General features: G+C 41.7%; 1 protein-coding gene across 1 annotated transcript in view; it reads left to right on the forward strand.

The window, feature by feature from the left end:
• LOC114563906 (titin-like) overlaps positions 1–23,461 on the forward strand; it is a 288,313-nt gene that overhangs the window by 52,464 nt on the left and 212,388 nt on the right. The window contains 8 exon segments of the mRNA XM_028590893.1: positions 936–1,077; positions 2,064–2,232; positions 2,831–3,062; positions 4,220–4,504; positions 5,159–5,278; positions 6,381–6,569; positions 11,063–11,113; positions 16,437–16,715. Coding sequence (XP_028446694.1) covers positions 936–1,077; positions 2,064–2,232; positions 2,831–3,062; positions 4,220–4,504; positions 5,159–5,278; positions 6,381–6,569; positions 11,063–11,113; positions 16,437–16,715 — 1,467 coding nt within the window.

The following is a 23,461-nucleotide window of genomic DNA, read 5'->3' on the forward strand; positions in this document are numbered from 1 at the left end:
GGAGACACCAACTATCCCAGCTATTTTATCCTATGCCTCGTTTTATTTTAACTGGTCCCTATAAGCAAACAAAGTCATATCATAAATTATAGGGAACCCAGCAACAGCCATGTTGAGCTTTTCCTCCATTTTCTCGGAACTAATGTTTTGGTAAAAAGTTTACATCGTATGTTTCTCTGGGATCAGCCAGCGCAAAGAACGTCTATATTCATTTTAATTTTATTATACAGGAAAATTAAAAGTATCATTAAGTTAACAGTATAGGCTAGACGGGCCTGACTCAGTTTAAAAACCAGCTTTTTTTGTTTTACAGAAACATAAAACATTTGATACAAACTTACAGTACGTAGGGGCAGAAACATTTATACAGGACATCTGCATAGACTATATTCTGATTGGTTGCTGGTTGTTTGCTGCTGAACCGCGTCATAGCTCATTAACATAAAGTTGACCAAACTTTCTGCTTGACGCTCTGGTCGAACAACACGCCCAAAACGCTATGCTGACAGATCTGCTGCTCCTTGCAGCTGGGAGAAGCTTCCATTGAAAATGAATGACTTCCTGTAACTTTAGAAGCTCAAGTCGGCGGTGTGTACGTACAGTCTAACTGAGCCTGTGTTCCCTAGCTCCTTCTGCAGCTTCTTTTCTCTATGAGAAAATGTCAGGAACATTTTTAGGAACAAAAAGTCAAACTTTTTGAAGAACAGATGTCAAATATTGAGAAACAAAGTTTGAATTTGTAAAACAAAATCAAACACAAGGACATCCTTCTGACATGTAGAACTTCCTAAGGAAAACTGGAATCACCTGCAGGACCCCTAGAATCTCCAAAATAAAACCACTGGACCACAGAAAACTGACACTAAAAACTGGTTGTTAATTCTTTGTCATGTCCCATTTCTAAATTCATTTCTGTGTGTTTTGTGCCGCTGCAGCCCGCGTGGTTGAATTCACTAAACACCTGAAGGACATGAAGATCACGGAGAAGAAGAGAGCAACTTTCGAATGTGAAGTTTCTGAACCGAACATCCAGGTGATGTGGATGAAGGACGGCCAGGAACTGGAGATGTCCGACAGGTATGGTAACTGGTATTCAGTGGTGGAAGAAGTACCCAATTCATAATCAAAAATCAGATTTTATAAACTACATGTATTTTGTGTGCAGAAATCTTAATGTGTAAATAACTAGTAACTAAATCTGTCAGATAAATGTAGCGGAGTAACTAAAGTAACTAGTAACTAAAGCTGTAACAGATGAATGTAGTGGAGTAACTAAAGTAACTAGTAACTAAAGCTGTAACAGATGAATGTAGCGGAGTAACTAAAGTAACTAATAACTAAAGCTGTAACAGATGAATGTAGTGGAGTAACTAAAGTAACTAGTAACTAAAGCTGTAACAGATGAATGTAGTGGAGTAACTAAAGTAACTAGTAACTAAAGCTGTACCAGATGAATGTAGCGGAGTAACTAAAGTAACTAGTAACTAAAGCTGTAACAGATGAATGTAGTGGAGTAACTAAAGTAACTAGTAACTAAAGCTGTAACAGATGAATGTAGTGGAGTAACTAAAGTAACTAGTAACTAAAGCTGTACCAGATGAATGTAGTGGAATAACTAAGGTAACTAGTAACTAAAGTAACTAGTAACTAAAGCTGTAACAGATGAATGTAGTGGAGTAACTAAAGTAACTAGTAACTAAAGCTGTACCAGATGAATGTAGTGGAATAACTAAGGTAACTAGTAACTAAAGTAACTAGTAACTAAAGCTGTAACAGATGAATGTAGTGGAGTAACTAAAGTAACTAGTAACTAAAGCTGGAACAGATGAATGTAGTGGAGTAAACAGTATTTCTCTCTGAAATGTAGCGGAGTAGAAGTATAAAGTGGCATGAAAAGACTCAAGTAAAGTACAAGTACCTCAACATTTGGTACTGAAGTACAGTACTGGAGTACATGTACTTTGTTACATTCCACTACTGCGGTACAGATTTGTATTATAATTATACAAACATCCAGAAAATCTCTTGAGTAACTTTCCGTTGCCTTATGTTTTTTCCTGCAGATATAAAATGTCTGCAGATAAGTTTGTGCACCATCTGACGGTGCCGTCGGTGCGCCTGTCGGACGCCGGAGAGTACACGGCGGTGGCCGGGTCCAGCATGTCCAAGGCCCAGCTGGTTGTCCTGGGGCGGGACGTCAAGATCTCCGAGCCCGCTAGCAGGGACATCTCTGTGAGTTCATATCTTCATCTACGTTTAATGCTTTTGCCTTCATCATTTAACACGAACCGACCCGGACGAAGATGGATGGATAAAAATGTGAAATATTTTGAGAAAAAATTTGAAATATTTTGAGAAAAAATTTGAAATATTTTGAGAAGAAATGTCAAATATTTTGAGAAGAAATTAGAAATATTTTGAGAAAAAATTAGAAATATTTTGAGAAGAAATGTCAAATATTTTGAGAAGAAATGTCAAATATTTTGAGAAGAAATGTTAAATATTTTGAGAAGAAATGTCAAATATTTTGAGATTCGTTTTTTATATTCTGAGTAAAAATGTCTAATATTTTGAGAAAAAATTTGAAATATTTTGAGAATTAGTTTTTTATATTTTTAGAATTTTTTTTAAATATTTTGAGTAAAATGTCTAATATTTTAAGAAAAAAATTCTAATATTTTGAGAAAAAATATTGAATATTTTGAGAAAAAATATTGAATATTTTGAGAAAAAATATTGAATATTTTGAGAAGAAATGTCCCATTTTTGGAGAGTTTTATTTGAATATTTTAAGGGGAAAATCTCACCCCCCATTGGTGTGTTTCTGAAGGTTGTTGAGAAGCAGAGAGCGACCTTTGAGTTCGAGGTGAACGAGGACGACGTGGAAGGTCGCTGGCTGAGGAACGGCGTGGAGATCCAGCTCTCGGTGGAGGAGAGGTTCTCCTACGTCTGCATCCGCAAGCTGCACCGCCTCACCGTGTCGGAGACGTACCGTAGCGACGCCGGCGAGTACACCTTCCTCGCCGGCAAGAACAGGAGCACCATGAACCTTCACGTCAGACGTAAGACAGCTGCGGATCACTCACCTCGCTGTTCATTAAACAGTTTTGAGATCTATAGAGACAGAGCACATTTAAGTCCCGCCCCCACTGGGGGGGAAACATCTCTCCTCTCTCTGTTGACTTGTATAGAGCTCAACAGTGACCACCCACTTTTTTAATGGTTGTGGTTCCGGAAGTGTTTTTCCCCATTCAATTGTTTCATTGACGTTTCGAAAATTGCTGATATAATTAATATTTAAGTCTGGAACCGAGCCAACCAGCTACGAGATGAATAGTGAGCATAAAACATTTGATTCGGTGCAAAAAGAAAATTTTGAAAACCGCGAAAAGGCAAAAGGTACAAGACCGCGTACAGAAACTATCATATACTTCAATGGCAGAAGCTCGCTCTGGCCCTTTGCGGTTTCGCAAGTATGGTAAACATTTTAATGGTAACAGTGAGTTGGACCAATCAGAGACTTTGCTGTCGAGCTTAGGATTGTGGGTACTGTAGTTTTTCTCCATAAGATTGCGGCTAAAACATGTTTGCCTTAAAACAAGGTTGATTTCATACAGACTTTTAGCTTCTACAAGAGCAAAAACTTCAGTTTCACAACCACGTAGCTCGGGGTCAGTCTATCTCGGATGGTTTAGACATTATGGCTGATAATCGAAACCCTTATGGAGATAATCAAAGGGATTTTTACTTCCGGAACCGGCTGTGGGCGGGACTGTTGGTGTCTATTGTGTGAAGGTTTTAGAAACATGTCTAAAAGCTACTGTGTGCTGATATATTAACTACCAACAGGGTCAAGAACCCACAACTTAAAAAAACAATTAGCGTGTGTTAGCTTAACTTACAGATAGCTAGCCTAAAACTGTCATTTGGATGTTTGACTTGGTAACTAAATGTTTGCTGCAAACGTAACGTCAGACATAACGTTAGCTTAGTGTCTTCCCATTCTCTTTGCTTATTCCTCTCGTCTGTTTCCACTTTTGTCTTCATAAAGTTTGTTAAAATGAAAGCACTGCAGAACTTTGTTTCAGTTAGCCGAAAGGGACAACAGTTTTTAAGGGTTGTTTTACCGTCCAAACGTTTGATGGTGCAAACTTTGCTCAGTCATATATTTTGAGGTGTGGAAAAACTTGACTAACCTTCCCCTGCTGTGTGTGTTCAGTGCCGGAGCCTCCGCAGATCGTGCGCCACATGCAGCCCCAGACGGCGATGTCCGGCAGATCGGTTCGCTTCTCGGTGCAGGTGAGCGGCCTCCCGGAGCCCCAGGTGTCCTGGTACAAAGACTCCCAGGCTCTGTCGACCAGCTACAAGTGCAAGTTCCTCCACGATGGAGACGAGCACACGCTGCTGCTGCTGGAAGTCTTCCCCGAGGACGCGGCTGTCTACAGCTGTGAGGCCAAGAACGACTACGGAGAGGCGACGAGCTCCGCTGCGCTCACTGTGGAAGGTACGGGTTAGCTCACTTATCACACCGAGGTATCGACACACACTCAAAAATGGAGACAAGAACATTTCGGTACTTCTATTTTTAAGTGTGTGCATTTCCCTGTTTAGGCTTTTGTTCAAAAGTGTGAAGGTCAGATTAATTTCAAAGAAGACATGCGTCAATGTGTGAAAGTTTTGTTAACCATCACGTACATTTTGTTCCTTCTCTCTGACCGTGTATGGCAGTTTACTGAAATCACGTTTGAATAAAGTTTAAATCTGATATGTTTGAGTCACGGCAGGCAATATCATATTATTATCGGTGAAATAATTAGTATCGGTCATTAGAGAGCCAAAAAGGCAAAGAAATTTGATGGATTTTGTCAATGAAAATGTGTGGTAACGCTGCAATCAGGATGTTGACTTTAACTTTTCTTAAGTTTACGTCCAGTGGAACAAAAGTCGAATATTTTGAAGAAAAAATATGAGATATTCAAAGATTTTTTTGTATATTTTGAGAGAGAAGTTTCTTTGAATATTTGAGTAAAAACATTGCAATTATGACCCTTGACTTTCTTTAACTTTTCTTTAGTTTAAGTCACAAGTTACACTGAGTGTAAAAGACAGAAAGTTTTTTTTTTTGTCATATGAACTTGATTATGTTTCTGTCTTCCAGTTTCAGAGGTGGCTGAAACCGTGGCTCGGGTCTCTGCTCCAGTCCTCATCGCTCCCATGCGGGACATCCTGGTCCCCGAGGGAAACCCGGCCCAGTTCCAGTGCTCCGTCTCTGGGGAAGGTAGCGACCACTGCTCACTTTATTCTGGTTTAAAAAATAAATACTGTCACATTTCACCATCGAGGTCTGTGATCGACCAGTCTGTGGTCTCACAGAATTCCTTGAAATGATCACGAATTGTTAACAGTGTATTACGTGGTGGCACTGAATGTGTGAAAATTCCATGTGGCCACCACGGAAAACAATGCCAAAGTAAAGTCAATGAGAAGATGACGTAGCATTAAGATTCTACGGTAGCGAGTAGCATGAAAGCCCGAAAATCTGCGTAGGGATGTTGGGTTGGGGGGTGGATGGATCAAACAACACAGGACTTTCACCAGGAGACCGGGGATCATGTCAAGTGTGTCACGTTTCCTAAACCCAACTGTACCGTTCTTCTTTATCTAAACCCAACTGTCCCGTTCTTCTTTATCTAAACCCAACTGTCCCGTTCTTCTTTATCTAAACCTAACTGTCCCGTTCTTCTTTACCTAAACCCAACTGTCCCGTTCTTCTTTATCTAAACCCAACTGTCCCGTTCTTCTTTACCTAAACCCAACTGTCCCGTTCTTCTTTACCTAAACCCAACCGTCCCGTTCTTCTTTATCTAAACCCAACTGTCCCGTTCTTCTTTATCTAAACCCAACTGTCCCGTTCTTCTTTATCTAAACCCAACTGTCCCGTTCTTCTTTACCTAAACCCAACCGTCCCGTTCTTCTTTATCTAAACCCAACCGTCCCGTTCTTCTTTATCTAAACCCAACTGTCCCGTTCTTCTTTATCTAAACCCAACTGTCCCGTTCTTCTTTACCTAAACACAACTGACAGACTTACGGCTGTCACGTTATGTCCTCATTTTAGCTTAATTAGTTCAGTTTCACGTTTACTACGTCTGGTTTGCCGCCACATCTCCACTTCCTGTTCAGACCAAAGATTTGTGCAGAGTGTAAACTTTTTGTCTCTTTGCAAGTCTCGGGTCTGCAGTGTTCTCAAAGCTGCCAGTTTTTACTAATGAGACGGATGAAACCTTTTTACTGATAACGGAGTTCTGAGATTCTGTGTGGCCTTGGTAATTACGTAGTAAAGTGTGTTTGACCGTAAATACACTCTGTGTGTGTCTCCAGATTTGCAGATTTCTTGGTTCTGTGGCGACAGAGAGATCAGACAGTCAGACATCTTCAGGATGTCTCATTATGGTCAAACCTGCCAGTTGGAGATCTCCAGAGCTCTCCCGAACCACGAAGGAGAGTACTCATGTGCTGCCTCTAACTCGGCAGGAATGGTGACGTGTTCTGCGACTCTGAATATCGACGGTGAGTAACTCAGGATGTTCACATGATGCTCAGATAAAAACTGTCGCTGTCAGACTGTACGCAATGCACGCACTTCAAAATAGTCATTCTCAGATCTTCTCTGCAGGCATGTTTTTAACTAGAGACGGACACCACGTCTCCACTTCCTCCCCCACTACAAAGTGAAGCCAAAATCTCCCCACACAAGCCAAAACTCAACTGTCATTTTGAAGTTATCCAAGTTTTCCTCGCCACTGTTGCACCAAATGCTTGCTCATAGGAAGTTGTTGGTTGTAGAGTGTGGTCTAGACCTGCTCTAGATCTGTAAAGTGTCCTGAGATAACTCCTGTTATGATCTGACACTGTAAAGAAACTGAATTGAATTTAAAAAATCTACTACATCAAATAAAAAATAAAAACCTTTGAACAGACATCGGCGTGATCACAACTATCTACAATGACAGAAACCATCTTTCGGAAACATTTATTTGACGTGTACTTTGATTTTTGATTGATTTTCTTTAGTTTGGCTTCACTTGCACAGTTTATGCATCAACGCTGCTCTGGATGCTCCAATTTTCAGCTTAACATCTGACATGTTGCTTTCCACTGTGGCGATAAGAAAAATCCTCTTGAAGTCTGTTTTCATTTAGAAACTGAATCTGAAACTCTCTGTTAGCATGGTAGCTAACCAAGTTGTCGAGAACTAGGGCCGGGTACCGCCAATGATTTTCTAAATTGATTACAATGTTAGTTCCAATCCCAGTTTATCTTGGACATAAAAGAGAACTTCTGCTGTAAACTGTCCAAACAAGAAGCAAACCTCAGATATTTGTTTATAGTGCAAGCCCCAAAAAGTTAGTTTAAAGTACTTTTTACACACACATCCATGGTGAAAAGGCAAATATTAAAATATCCATTTCTGGGTTTTATTCATCGATATCAATCACTCAAACAAAGATCCATTTTAACTGGAGAAAACATTGTGTTAACCCTTCTCTATCGAGAGCTAAAACGAAGTATAGTACTTATTTGACTACATGATTATGGGCTCATACTGATGTTTAATTTAAATTTGATCAATCAGAGCATCTGTCCAGACAGATGTTCTTAAAGTCTCCTCCTTCCCTCCAGAAAACATTATGCTTCACACTTACTTGTTTAATATAAAATTAAGCTTGTATTGGCACAAAACAATAACTTGTGCTTATATAAGGCTGCATGGTTCATCAGGGGGAAGTGGCAAGGTTTCAGGCATGTGTGTTTTTCGTTCTGCTGCTGGTCGCACAAAAGATTTTAAATGACGGCATTTTGAGAAATCATCTTTTCTGTATTTTCAAGAGCGAGTAATGCTGTGGTCGGGGTCATTTTATGTATTTCTGTGAGATCTGGTTGTCTTAAACATGTCGTACCTCTTCTTGTTGTACCAGATAATGATCTTCTCATCTGACTCTGGCTGAAACAGCAAACAAGAATATTTCTAGTATTAAAGCTTATTCAACAACATTGACTACATTTACATGCACATAATATTCAGTTTTTTGCCCTTATTCCGACTAAGCTGTTACCACAGCTAATGAAAGAGACTCTTCCTCAAATATTCCCGTTTACATGTAGCTGTACCACAAGCCATAAAAGCCTTAAATCAGTCAATAAGCTAGATGTCCAGCTGGCCTGGTCATACCCAAGGGTGTACAGTGTATTGTAGTGTGTGATGTATGTTGGTCTGATGTAGGGACTATTTGTTTGTGTCATATGTCTGATGTCTTGTCATGAAGGGCCTTGCGACTTTGCTCCAAACCCAACTGCCCCATGGGGACAATAAAGTTATCTACTACTACTACTACTACCATAGCAGCGCACAGAGCTGACTGTACGCCGTAAACAATGCGTTGTATACATGTTCAAAGAATTCCTTTTAAAACCTGAATAATACCAGAATATCACACGTCTTATTCAGAAAATGCTATATTCAGAAAAAGGTTTTATTCTGAATATCCAAACAGAATATGTTGTTTACATCAATTATATCAAATTAGGAATATTTTCGTATTCAGAATAATAGTGGAATATTGGTGTGCATGTAATGTAAACATACTCATTGTTGATGTGCCTCAAATTATCAACCAAGTTTTTTTTTAAATCAAAACCTAGAGTCACAGCCAGAGACATGGTGGTTATTGTTGGGCTACTGTCTGTAAAACTGAATCTAAAGAGACCCTATTCCATCTCTACAGACATGTCAACAAGATCTTTGTTCAACCAGCCAGCTCAGCCTACACAAAGTCTTTCATATTTTCATTTTGATGACGTAACAAACAGTTAAACTAACTGTAGTTAACTGTTTCTGTGAGCATGCAGGCCACATATATTTTAAATCAGCTCGTAGCCTTTGGCTGCTTCTGTTTTCTGACACCCTTACTGTAAGCGCAGGTGATAAGCTTACATGTTTCTCTTACGTTTCTTTGCATGACTGTCTTCTTTTCTGTCTTACACGAATAACGGCAGGGATGTCTTTATTCTGAGGCACAAATCTTTATTTCAGAGGAATGCAGCATGCTCAAAACAGAGCTGAACTTTGGAAAATCTAGCTTTCCGGGTTCCTCATGCTCGAGCACGGACATAATAAATCAATAGCTGTTTTATTTTTTATTTTATTTTGAAGTTTGGCTCCAGTCAAGCTTGCATGATTGACACAGGAAACCAGCCACTGTCCACTCTCTCCCTGATCATGACTGATCCTCAACGCTCCACTCCAATCAAGCTGTGACCTGAAGAAATCACAGCCACAATGATGTTTTGACCTAATTATTCTACTCTTTTTTTACTGCCCAGATGAAAAAGCCTTAGCTAGTGGGACTGATGCTATGCTAAGTCAGAGACTGGAGACTCGGACGGAGAGTTTCAGCTCTCTGTCGGCGGGACAAACCGCCCACAGTGTTGAGTTTACCGAGACGGTCTCTGAGAGTTCCTCCGTGTCTTGGAGGACGGTTGAGATTCAGATGGAAATGGAGACGGAGATGCAGAGCGTAAGCTCGGTGGAGAGCATTTTTGATACCAAACTCTCAGCCAGCCCCAAACTGCTGGTGGAAATGAGCGACGTCCAGGTGCAAAGCGGCGACATGGCTGAGTTCAGCTGCTCGTTCGACGGGCAGCCATTCACCGGGGTGGTATGGGATCATAACGGCCGGAGTGTGGCCGAAACAGAGAGGGTAAAAAGCTCTCAGATTGGGGGATTGTTGTCCCTGGTCATCAAAGGTGTTGGCGTGGCGGACCAGGGTCGGTACTGCTGCACCGCCACCAACCAACATGGCCAGAACTGCTCCTCTGCCCAGCTCACTGTTGAAGGTGGTTAATCTTTGTTTTGTTTTTTTATCATCTGGTCCATATAAACTCTCCACCTGCTCATCCTGCTTCGTCCCCTCCCCTCATTATTTAATATTTCCTCTTAGCCTGTAACCCGTTACACTGTAATAGAATAACTCGCTTTCTAATCTAGTTTATTCTCTTCCTGCTGTTTCAAGCTTCGCCTCGCTAACCTCATCCATCCATCCTACTAAACCCTCTTTAGTGTTTCGAGCCTTATAAACTCTGACCCCTAATTACTCTCCCTAACTTTATTCTCACCCAGCTAAAGAAGCGAATCTCAAAGCAGAAACCCCAATCCCTTCTGATTCCCTGCGTAAAGTGTCTCAGACGGACAGGGATGCCGCTAGAGATCCCCCTGACCAAGACAAGCAGGAGGCGGTGGAGAAGCCGGGACCATTGCCTCCATCTTCCCAGAGACCGTACAGCCTCATCAGCCACCTGTATTTCCCGGACGTTGTGCCTCATGACAAGCGAGGGCAGCGCCTCTCCAGCTGCCCCGAGTTCTTGATCAAACTGCCCCCAGAGCTGCTGATCAGAAACAGAAACATAGACAACGACAGCGGCTCGTTATATTGCGTTATGAAGGGGCTTCCCACTCCATTTGTCCTTTGGCTTTACAACCGGTTGAATGTTGACGATTCTGTGTCTTACTCTGTGAAACATGACGGCCCCCTGTGCTGTGTAAATGGGGGCTCTTACACTTGCAAAAATGTCAACTCAGCCGGAGAAGCTGTGATGAAAGGTTGGCATCTGCATGCTTTTGGTCCTTCTGCTCGCTCGGGCTTTTTTGGTTTGGCCCACCACTCATTCACACTGCTTTCCTAGACACTTCTTCACATGGTGGCACCACTTCTTCTTCAACAAGGTTTTAACTACTGTGTTTAGCAGAGGTCCTGCTTTACTGACTAAAACACGGAAAAAAAGAGACACTCATATCACTGAGTATTTCCCACAAAAGCCAGACGTGCTGCACACTAAAGACCAAAAGGAAGCATGCAAGAACTTCAGTTTATAGAAAAAAAAAAGAAAAAAACGGATGATATGGATGCACGACGTGTCACTTATTCTAACAGTCTTGCACCATATGATACTTTATGTGCAGTTCTGAGAGTGTTTTTGATTTGTAAATGTTTGTGTCTTTACAGTAACTGCAGCGGAGCACGAACCTAAGACTCAGACAAAGGAGGAAGTGAAAGGTAAATATTGTTTCATGTGAGCAGGGAAGTCTTTGTCCGTGATGTAAAAGTGTTTATTTCTTATCAAAGATTGTATATTTATTGTTTTGACTTTGTCTTCAGGTTGCGCTGGTAAGAATGTTTTTTTTTATTACTTTATGCAATGTTCTTTCACCATCTTCCAGATAATCTATACTTATATATATTATTTTAGGAAGCAAAAAACGTGGAGCAATGGTATGATTAAGAAACACCTTTAAAAAACTACTTTCCACCACATGGACTTTTTATGTTATAAAGGAGACTTTTATGAGTAACATTTGTCAGATTTTCTGTTGCATTTTGTGGAAGATTCACCATTGTTTGTCTCACAAAGTGCTTGTTCTATGAGTGCAGCTGTTTATATTGTGGTTGGAGTGTCTCACTTTACTTTAAATTGTGATTATCCCACTCAGCCTTCACTAGCTCAACCGTCACAGTGGAAGAGGAAACCCAGGAGTCGTACTACACTGGCCTAAAGTTAGCAGATAAAACCAGAACACTTGAACTTAAGCCAGATTCCAAACGCTACTCCAGCACTTTGGCAAAGAAAAAAGAAAAGCCAGTTTTCCTCAGCAAACTTTCTCCGGCAGCTGTGACTGTTGGAGAAACTGCAACGTTGACCGTCACGGTTTCTGGTTTCCCAAAGCCTGCTGTTCAGTGGTTCCACAATGGGCAAACTATAACAAGTTCGTCCGTGTACACATTTGTTCAGGAGCAAGACGAGTATAGCTTGGTCATTACGAAAGTTCGAAGGGAGTTTGAAGGAGAGTACTCGTGTACTGTCAGCAATAGATTCGGCCAGTCGACTTGCACTTCTTATTTGCATGTTCAGGTGAAGGAGCCAGAAAAGGAGGAACAAGTTGACAGGAGAACATTTGTACCAAGTGGCAAACCGCCAGAATTCACTAAAATTATAGAGTCTCTTCAGTTGTCTGAGGGAGGTCAGGCTTTCTTCAGGTACATTGTGGCCGGAGATCCTCTCCCTGAGGTTCAGTGGCTCAAAGGTAGCGTACACATTCAGCCGAGTGGGTTCTGCATCATTGTGAACAACCCAGATGGATCAGGCTTTATTAATATTAAGAGTGTCAAACAAGAGCACAGCGGCGTCTACACCTGCAAGGCCTCCAACCAATATGGGGAAGCCTCTTGCGCCGCAGAGCTGCTGGTGCTCCGTGAAAAAGTTCAGGAAAAGAAACTAAAAAGTTTGCAAATATCCATGACTGAACAAACCACAGAATCCCGATTATATCAGGAAAGAACTCTGTCTGATCAGATGATTTATACTATTAGCACTGAAGACCGGCAGATTATTCCCAGCGAGGAGGTGGGAACCCTCAGAGAGCTCAATATCTCTGCTGCCACCCTTCACCGAGAGCAGCTTACCCACCAGGCCGCCGTACTGCAGTCTCATGAAATACAGGAGAGGGTTTCTTTGGCTCCCACTCTTCCACCTCAGGTCTCTGCTGTTCCTGTGAAACAGATTCACATGGCGACGTTCTTGTCTTCCGTCCAGGAGAGACAAAAGATCACTGAGCAGCACTCCGAAAGGATTCTCAGCCCTGAGATCATAGAACTCGAATTAGCCACAGAGCAGCCGTCAAAACTTATGTCTGCCACATCTGAAGAGTTCCTCCCACTTACTACGGTGAGAGCCGAGGCCTTAACGGACCTGGCCACAGAGCATGTGAAGACTTTAAAGGAACCTAGGCAACTCGTTACTAGTCACCAAGTAGAGCCCAATCTGCCCATCCTTGATGAAACTTTAGGCGTCACCCACAGGCCAGAGGAAGAGAGGAGTTTCAGAGTCACAGAGGGGGTTAAGATTTTATACACGGCTCAGTCTACAGGGCAACTGCCACTCACAGAAAGACACTCTGAGCCTTTGCCAGATTTAGATGCAGCCACTAAACTATTGGTTGAGAAAGAGCAATCAAAGCCAGTGGTAGCACCGTTGAGCGAAACTAGACTGGCGTTATCCAAGGAGCAGACATTTGAAATGCACAGACCAGAGCAGGAGAGCATCACTCCACACAAAGACGTGGTCTACAAGGCAGGTATAGTTTCTGAAGAAAAGTTTGAACTCCAAGGTGAACGGACAGGACAGTTACCAGGGATAGCTTCTTCTGTGTGTCTGCAGCCTCAGAAAGAAGGAGAAAGACTTCTATATCTGCAGGTTATCAGTGATCAGGATGTCTTGCAATCTGAGGGTAGGTTCAGCAGTGAAAAGCCATCTACAGAGCAGGCGGCAGCAAGGAAGAGTCCAACTTTGTTGTATTCAGTGACTCAAGAAGAGCAAAGAACTGCAGTTTGCGAGGCAACGTTAGAGTTCTCAGCAAAGACAGATGCCACATCTGTTCAGCCGAAGAAAGAGTTACCGCCCAAAAAATACCTCCAGTCGATTCATTCTTTTTCTGTGTTACCAAAAGAAGGAATACTTACGATCACCAAACCCGACGGGCAGATGGCAACGCAGAAACAGGAAAAGGCTAGAAGGCATGCAGCTACCTCAGAGGAGAGAAGGGAGATCACAGCAGAGTATCACAAAGATCTTGATGTGTCGGTGACTGGGTTTCAGTCACAGCTTCGAACTGAGCCCAGACCTTCAAGAATCCTCACAGTCTCCTCCCAGCCAATGCAGCTGCCAAAGGAGACGCCTTTTGTTAGCGAAGTCAAGCAGCAGCGAGCGCTAGTCCAGAAAGAGGACAACTGGAATATCATGCATTCTTTGAACGTCACAGAAACTCACAGTCTAGAGGAAGGTCACACTAATAGCCTTAAAACTAATGAGAAATTCAAGCCTGAGATGAAAATTGAGCCTAAGATACCTAAAAAAACTATTTTTATAGAGGAGAAGGCAGTTGCCACAGAAAGCTGTACTGTCTTAGAAGCTGCTGAGCAGGACTTTGCAGTCCAGATCCAGGAGGGCCAGTCGGTGCGACAGTCAGTGTTGCTTGAAGAAAAGCAGGTCATTATGGGAGAGAAATCAAGTGAGATACATAAATCTGAGGGCTCGACCGTTAGCGTCCTGACGCAGCCTAAAGGAGTTCTGTTGGTTCACGAGTCTCTTGAGACTCTGACTCTACCTAAAGAACTTAACTTTGTCATTCAGATTCCCAAACCTTCGAGCTTGAATGTACGATGTCAGCTCAGAGACGCTCTTCAGTCGGCTGTGGCCAGTGATCAACCGGTGTTACTAGGCGATATTGTAGGACGGTTCGAGGCAGTGGAGGTACAGGAAGTGAAGGTTCAGAGAGAGCCCAAACGAGCCACATCTACATACCTGATTACTACTCCAGGCGCCCCCATGGAGATCACGTTGTCTTTTGAAGGGGAATACCCTCAGACAGCTGACCTAAGGTCTGAACTCCAGGTAGCTTTGCATGCAATGGTTTTCCAGGAGCAGCAAAGTCTTACAGCAGAGCAACCGGACACCATGCAGACTGACAAGCCTCAAAAAGCGCTCGTTCTCTCAGCACCCTCCAAAGAGGTGTTGTCATCTGTGGTAGACACCATGATGGTTGCAGAGAGTGCAGTTGGATTTCCTCCTGCTTTATCTCAGTCTGCAGCTGTCAAAACTGAAGCCAGGGCTTCATTTCAAAGTGCAACCGTTAAGAGTCGGTCTGAGATTCATGAGTCTAGGCAGGTGGGTCATGTTCCTGTTGAACAATGTGTGGACATTTTTGTCCACAAAGAAACCAGAGAGGAGTTTCTATCAGAGGCAATCATGATTAGCGAGTCCTCTGATAGTATGGTAGATTATCCTGTTGTCATTGATAATCTGGAAGACATTTGTGCTGAGGAAAACAGCAAGGCCAAATTTACAGCCACCATAAAGTACGTCACCAAAGTCAACTGGTTTTTCAATGGCCAATTGGTGGAATCTGGCAAAGAGTTCAAGTGTTCCAAAGACCACGACACATACACACTAGTTATCAACAAAGTTGTCAAGGAGAAGCATCAAGGAGAGTATGTCTGTGAGGCTGAGAATGAAGCCGGCAGGACTACAACATCTTCTAGACTCACTGTGGTCTCGAAAGGTTTGATGATGGGCAATTATTTGATATTATCATCAACTAACTTCACACTGTGAATTTCCATTCAGTTCTGTTGTCTGCAAACTTCAAACATAACTCAAACCTTATATGAACTTGGGACAGTATTTATGAGTTGAATGCCCACGAAATCCTTTAAAAGACTGAAACTGAAAACACAAGGCCTCTTAAGGCTTATTTGGGTATTTTCCCAAGTAATTTGGATGTTTGAGGTTTTAATCAGACAGCAGTGACATCCTCACTTTTCCTTTAAGCACATCCATTCCTCCACATGCATATCACCCCATATGATATAACTATCCATTAGTCCTTACAATGAATCACCTTTGACTAGAGATGTTCCATACCATTTTTTTCCTTTCTAATACCTGAACTTGCGTATTGGCCGATACAGGGTACCGAATTTGAAGAGGGCTGGGTATCGCCAATGATTTCCCAAATCGATTTGATTCACAAAGCCCGATTCAATTACATTTCTGATTAGATATCAGTCAGGTTAGGGAAATTTAAGTTACAATACCAATTCAACTTGGATATAAAAGAGACTATCAGAGAACTTCTGCTGTAAATTGTACAAGCAAGAAGCAACCCTCCAGGTTAATGTTTACATTAAGAACTGAGCCCCAAAAAGTTATCTTAAAGGATGTTTTACTTCTACATCCATGCTGAAAAGGCAGATATCAATTATATCAGATCCATTTATGGATATGATATTATTGGTATCATTGTTCTTATGGCCTGGCTCAGGTTTGAGAGAATGAATGCCAGAGACATTTCTTTTATTATCTACTTTGACAGTCACAATGGAAAAAACATTCATAATCTACTTTAAAGTATATTTTTTCGGTCTAAATTACGTGGTGTTGGATCGGTGCATGGACTTAGACGCATACTTGCTGATACAGATACCAGTTTTTCAGGCTGTATCTGAGGCATTTCCAATGCTGGTATCAGTTTTGGAAAAACTCTACCTTTGACATATCTTGAAACACCCATCAGTCCTCATTCGTGGTCCATTCCTCTTTGCATGCTTTCTCTCCTTTTCTTATCGCAGAATCACTTTCATCACATCTTCAACCCAAACCTAATACCATTTTTCTTCTCTACAGTCACAACCGGATAACTTTGTTTGTCACTTTCCATCCCAGGTTCACTACATCACCACCTCCAGTAGAAACCTTTTTGCTTCCATTTCGACTGCTTCTGTTTACTTACATTGTATTTTTTTTTCTTTCTTTCCAAAAACACAGTGAAACCTGTGTTCAGGCACAGAATTGTCCCTGTGGAGATCAACATTGGCAACCCTGCCAAGTTTGAATGTGAAACTGAGGATGCTCCGAATGTGAGCTTCAAGTGGTTCAAAGATGGACACCAAATCAAAGAGAGTGACAAATACAGGATTATCAGTCGCTTCAGTACTTCCTCTCTGGAGCTTCTGAACCCAAACAAGGACGATAGCGGTGAATACACCTGCAAGGCGTCCAATCAGCATGGTGGTGACGAATGTTCTGCCTCTCTCGTTGTGACAGGTATGAGCAACGCATGTTTCCTTCTTATTCGCTGGTTGAGTTTGGAGCTGTTGTTGATGTCTTTTTTTGTTGTTTCCTGGTTGAAACTTTGCGTTTCGTTTGCTTAATTGTGATCGTTTTTCAAGATTTCTTGCTGCTGCTGGTCTGTATTTGTCCAATTGGCCGGTGTTGGTGAAGGTAAATGAACATGTTACCACTAATGTGTTTCTCTTTTTCTAAATTCTTATAGAGCATTGCCCCCCTGCCTTTATAACTAAACCTGAACCTCAGACTGTGTATGTTGGAAAGAGGGCAATGATACAGTGTGTAATAACAGGATCTGCCCCACTGAATGTTGTCTGGCTCAAAGACAACCAGGCCTTGCCCAAAGTGCCGACACACTACCAAACATCGTGTGAAAAGAATAAGCACACTCTTGAGATAACCAAACTTTTGCCAGGTGATATGGGGCTTTATGTGTGCAAGGTGTCCAATAATGTTGGGACAACCGAGTGCAGCACGGAGCTGCGTGTTATTGATAAACCCAACTTTGTAAAGCCCCTGGGTCCGATCGCGGCTGTGGTCGGCGCTCCTCTGCACCTGGAGTGTCAGGTGGATGAGGACACTGGAGTAACTGTCACCTGGACCAGAGATGGTAGAAAAGTCCATCAGTCTCCAGACTGTAAACTGTCTTTTGAGGATAAGACAGTTACTCTTGATATCCTAAAGACCACACTGAAAGATTGTGGAAATTATGTGTGTACGGTGACAAATGAAGCTGGAAGTGAAAGCTGCTCCACCTCGGTCAAGGTCCAAGGTAAGAGATGTCTGTCTAGTTAATGTTCATGGCTACTGCAGAATTTGAAACTGATGCAAATCTGCAGTATTGATAATTAATGTAATTGTGCTGTGGTGTTCAATTTCAATGGTATAAGTGCAGCTTTAACTTCTTAAATCTCTTCTCTTTCAATGCTGGGTTGTTATTTATAAATGACTTCTTTTGACTTCATATCGGCTCTTTTTTAACTACACACCTCTCCAGAACCGCCAGTCTTTGTAAAGAGGCTGGAAGCCACCTCCATTTGGAAGCAAGGCAGCACTGCACGTCTGCAGTGTGTCATCAAAGGATCCCCTGAACTTCACACGTCCTGGTTCTTTAATAACATCGAGTTGCATGCTGGTGGCAGATATGATATCAGTCTGAAGGACGGTGTCACAACTCTTGAGATAAAGGATGTCATGTTGAGTGACAGTGGGAACTTTACCTGTGAGGTTCTCAATGAGTCTGGGTGTGAAAGCTGCAGCACTAAAGTATCAGTTAAAGGTGTGTAGACTAATTGTATGTGTCCACAGGCGTGTTTTGTTGATGGCAGTAATTGTTGGACGCCCCTGATTTGCATAAAGTAGCCTAGATTCAACTTTACACAAATGAGAAGCGGGCAACATGAGGCCCTGTCTTTGGAAAGCATGCAATGCATTGCACAGCTGATTACAGACACAATGAATGGGAACGTGGAAATGCTGCCTGTGGACACGTACCTTAAAGCTCTTTTATTACAGAACAAAATTTACAGTCACAATAAGAACCCATCTAACTAAACTATCTGTTCCTGTTTAGAACCACCATCTTTCAGAAAGGAGTTACTCTCCTTAGAGGCAGTCAGAGGATCTGTAGCTGTATTGGAGTGTGAGATTTCAGGCTCTACGCCATTCGAGGTGACCTGGAAAAAGAATAAGAAAAGCCTGTCAGCAGATAAGAAGTACAGAATAGTGTCGCAAGGGTCCCTGAACTCACTGGAGATCCACTCATTTGAGAGCGCTGATGCTGGTGAATATGAATGTGTCGTATCAAACGAGGTTGGGTCAGTAACCTCAAAGTCATTGGCTAAACAGAGAGGTTAGTGACATAAGGACATACAGAACAAACTTTAATTATAATTACTGTACTCCTCTTGGCAGCTGTTTATATCGTTATCACTATCACATGGTTATTTCAGAGCCACCAATGTTCTCAAAGAGGATTGAAAGTGTGACAGCAGTGTTGGGAAATACAGTGAAGCTACAGGGAACCCTTAAAGGATCAGCTCCCATCACTATCAAATGGATGAAAGACTCTGAGCTGCTAAGAGATGACGATCCAAATGTCAAAATGGCTTTTGAGAACAACATTGCTAGCATTTCCTTCTCATCTGTTGAGATAAAGCACGGCGGCAAGTATGCTTGCCTTGCCGAAAATGAGGCAGGACAGCAGAAATGTGAAGCTGTCTTAACAATTCAAGGTTAGGACACATTCCTATTTATTAGAAGTTATGTTTAAAAGTTCATATGTACGATGTTTTTAACTCTAAAACTCATGTTATATTATAGAACCAGCTAGAATCTTAGAGAAAGCAGCGTCCATCAGTGTGACTGCAGGAGATTCTGCCACATTGGAGTGCACAATTTCTGGAAGCCCGGACCTCAAAGTGAAATGGTTTAAAGACGGCAAAGAGATGATCAGTGGCCGTAAATATAAGATGACTCTGAAGGACAATGTTGCCTCCATGAAGATTCTTACGGCAGATAAAGGAGACACTTCAGAGTACAAGATGGAGGTGTCAAATAAAGTCGGAAAAGACGAGTGCACCTGCTCAGTCACTGTTATAGGTTAGTTTTAGTCAAGAATACAAGTTTATTAACAACCTAAAGATGTGTCCCTTGGTGACAGTTATATGTATGACATATTTCTTTACACAGATCGTGCAGTTCCACCATCCTTCACCAAAACTCTAAAGAAAGTGGACGGGAGTATTGGTAGTAATGTTACGTTGGAATGCAGAGTTGCTGGATCTCAGCCGATGGTTGTTTCTTGGTACAAAGACAATAAAGAAATCCGCAGCAATGACAAATATAAGCTTGATTTCAGTGAGATTAAAGCCTCTCTAACGATAACCGGCCTGGAGCAAAGCGATGGTGGAGTTTATAAATGCCGGGCCTCTAATGATGCCGGAGAAAAAGAGACCAGTGGTTCTTTGTCCGTCAAAGGTCAGAAGAGTGGAATTACTTTGCCTTAAACCTGATATTAAACAGGCATTATGGCAGACATTTCAAATGATCAGAAGTTGTTGATTGGCTTTAAAAATGCATGCTCTTTTTCTTCCCCAAGAACCGCCAGTCTTCACAGTGAAACCTGAGTCCCAGGACACTTCACCAGGATCAAATGTTGTCATAAAATCAGCCTTTACAGGCTCAGCTCCTCTGGTTGTTAAATGGTTCAAAGAGGAGAAAGAGATTTTCACTGGGGGGAGATGTGTTATAAAGAAAGATGCCTCTTCAAGCTCTTTGGAGCTTCACTCTGTGAAACCCAGTGACTCGGCTAAATACACATGCCAAGTATCCAATGATGCTGGGAAGATGGATTGCACCGCAGCCCTCTTTGTGAAAGGTGCTGTTTCCTTCTTTCTTTCTTTCTTTCAAAAAAAAAAAAAAAAAAGTTTTCTTTACTTAACCTCTTGTTTTTACCAAAATTGTTGTTGTTAATTTACAGAAGCCCCAACATTTACAATGAAGCTTGAGCCTTCACAGCTGCTGAAAACTGGACAAACTCTGAAGTTGTCCTGCAAAGTGCAGGGCACCCCTGTTATTAGCATCACATGGTTTAAAAATGGCTCAGAAGTCGCTTCTGACAGCAGACACATGATGTCCTTCGACAGCTCTTTAGCAACTCTGGAGGTAGAGAACTGCTCTGTAGACGATAGTGGAGATTATGTCTGTACGGCGTCCAGCGAGGCTGGCAGAGAGCAGTGCAGCAGCTCAATCACAGTGAAAGGTTAGTTCAGTTTAAGTAGACTTCTTCAGAGAGTTTACCCTGTTTTTTTCTTAGACAAACTTGTCTGGTCCACATTGTTCTTTAACATGTTCAATGCTGCCTACGCTGTAGGCCTGTCAACGAATATTCTAAATTGTAAAAAGAAATATGAAATGAATATGTGATTGTGAAAATAAAAGCAAGCGAGTCGGCGTGTTGGTGACATTTCTATCATGCGGCTGGCGCCAAACCAGAAGGAAACAAACCTGAGGGTAAAGCAAGGCGGCACAAAGACGACAACAAAAGTGTGTAACTGAAGAGAAACCAGGAGTAAATTTGTGAACTTCTGTCCATAATGAGCGATGCCAATATCGTCGGACAAATTAAAGGAAAAGCGAGAGACTCAGTGGTTTATAATTATTAATTTGGACATCCAACTCCGCCCCTGCCCTTCATTTTTTATGTGTGACTCGGTTTAGTTTGTAAACCTAATCTAAAGGTTTATGTTAATTGCCGACTCTAAATTGTGTTCCTAAGTTCTTCAAGAACCAAACTGTGTTTGAGTCGCTACTCTGGAATTTGCTTCCCAACATATTGCCACAAAACAATGCATTTCATTGGTGCATTGACTTTGGAGATTACCATTGCGAGTGGAGATTGTTTGTTTCAATGTTAAGGCTCTGAACAGCTAAATGAATTCTGTGGACCAGAACTTACTCCTCAGCCCTCTATTGCCTTTAAATAAAACATTTATTATCTTTGTTTTATAGAACCTCCTGTGTTTGTGAGGCCTTTCGAATCATCTGAGCTTATAAAGGGATCTGACATTATCTTGAGAGGAACCGTTTCAGGTTCCCCTCCATTTGAAATATGTTGCTACCTCAATGATAAGCTGATCAGGAACGACAAAAGACATAAGATCAGTGTTGAAAATGACACCGTGACTCTTCAAATCTCAAACTGTGAGACTGGAGACGCTGGGACGTACCAGTGCACTGTTGCAAATGATGTTGGGGAGACATCTTGTTCTTGCCAGATTTCACTAAAAGGTTAGTCAAAGGACAGAGTCAAATGCTGCAGAAAGTTATCTGTCTAGACTCTACGTGTTTCCCAATTGCTTATGAATTAAGTTTTTATGCAAATTTCAGCAATTGCATTTTTGACCCATGCTGGCAGTGAACAATGTGTGATAACAAATGTAATCTAGGCATCATAATGTTTTCTCTGAAGTGCTTTTAGTCCTAAATAGTTTTAAATTATTATAATTTTTGAGGTTATAAGGTTGCTGCACTTGTCCTTGTTATTTACAGCCAGTAGAAGGTTAGATCAGGGATGCAAAGATTTGCAATGTGGATCATCTGTTTTTGTGTGATTCTCCTGTAGCCTACAGCCTCATCTGTGGTCTTCTCTCACTAGAATCACCATCATTTGTTGAGAAACTAGAGGATATAACCTGCATGGTGGGCTCTGATATCTCAATGAAGTGTGTGTTGTCTGGATCACTTCCCATGACTTTCTCCTGGATCAAGGATGATCAGGAGCTCACAGAAGATGAGCATGTTAAGATGTCCTATGATTCCAAAAGTGCCGTGTTGTATTTGAAAAATGCTCGGTTATCACACGGTGGGAAATATGTCTGTCAGGCACAGAACAAAGCCGGGACTCAGAGATGTGCCGCTGTGCTCATAGTGACAGGTTTGTAGGATGTTTGTTACTTGTCTGAACTGCTGTTGCTTTCCTGTCAAGCTTGATGTTTTGTCTGTCGCATTAATACCTGTAAAGGTGGATTCATGGTTGTACGTACTGTATAGTCTCTGCACAAAGCCGACGCCTTGTGAGGATATATACTTGTGTGCTGGTGTGTCTGCGTCTTTTTAGCATATCTCTTTAAGAGAATAACAGCCACTATGTGTTTCTCCAAAAGTTGAATGTGTCTCAACTTAATTACAGTATTAAAGGAAAAACAAAACAAAAAACGAATATGCGAATCCCAAAATTAAAAATGGAATACCTACTCAACAAACGAATATCAGAATAATCAAAGATTCTGATCCAGCCTTAGAATTTAAACTTGCAGTTCAAGGCATAATCACATTAAAAATGTTGTTGTGCATGTTATAATACAGCTGTTGTCCACCAACAGAACCACCGTACATTCTTGAAAAGCCTGAAACCATGAACGTTTTGCCTGGCTCAAAGGTTACGTTTAATGTTCGTGTCTCTGGCACGCAACCGCTGACCATCAGATGGTTTAAAAACAAGACAGAGATTTTATCCAGTGCTGACTGCTCCGTTATCAAAGACAAAGACAACACATCATGCTCACTGGAGATTTTCTTTGCCAAAGCTTCTGATTCTGGGGAATATGTCTGTGAAATGCAGAATGATGTGGGCTCAACTTCCTGCCAGGCAATGCTCTTTGTTAAAGGTTAATACTGGTTTATCACCTTTATCACTTTCTTTATTTTGTAGTGATCAAAATACTTGAGTAAATTCTGCATTCATTTCTTTCAGAACCTCCTATTTTCATGGAAAAACCTGAAGGTGTATCAGTAGTAAGAGTGGGAGACAGTAATGTGTTTGAGTGCAAGGTTGCTGGTTCTCCAGCGATCTCTGTGCGTTGGTTCAGAGATGGAGCTGAGATTCACCAAAGTGTCAAACACAAGATGTCGTTTCTTAACTCTGTAGCCACATTAGAGATTTGTCAAGTTAGTGAAAATGACAACGGGAAATACTTCTGTGAAGCCTGCAACGAAGCAGGCACAGAGAGTTGCACTGTTGAGCTAGAAGTGAAAGGTTGGTTTTCCTTTACATGTTTACATATTGTCAGAGTTTCAGTTAAAGTTGAGAACAAAATAAATATGACATCACTGATACAAATGAAAGGTTGCTTTAGTATGATTTGCTTTATTATTTCAGAGCCTCCTTTGTTTGCTGAAGAGCCGACATCTATCGAGGTTGTAAAAGGTTCCACAGCAGT

This window comes from Perca flavescens, chromosome 11 (genome assembly GCF_004354835.1).
Source record: "Perca flavescens isolate YP-PL-M2 chromosome 11, PFLA_1.0, whole genome shotgun sequence".
NCBI lineage: Eukaryota > Metazoa > Chordata > Actinopteri > Perciformes > Percidae > Perca > Perca flavescens.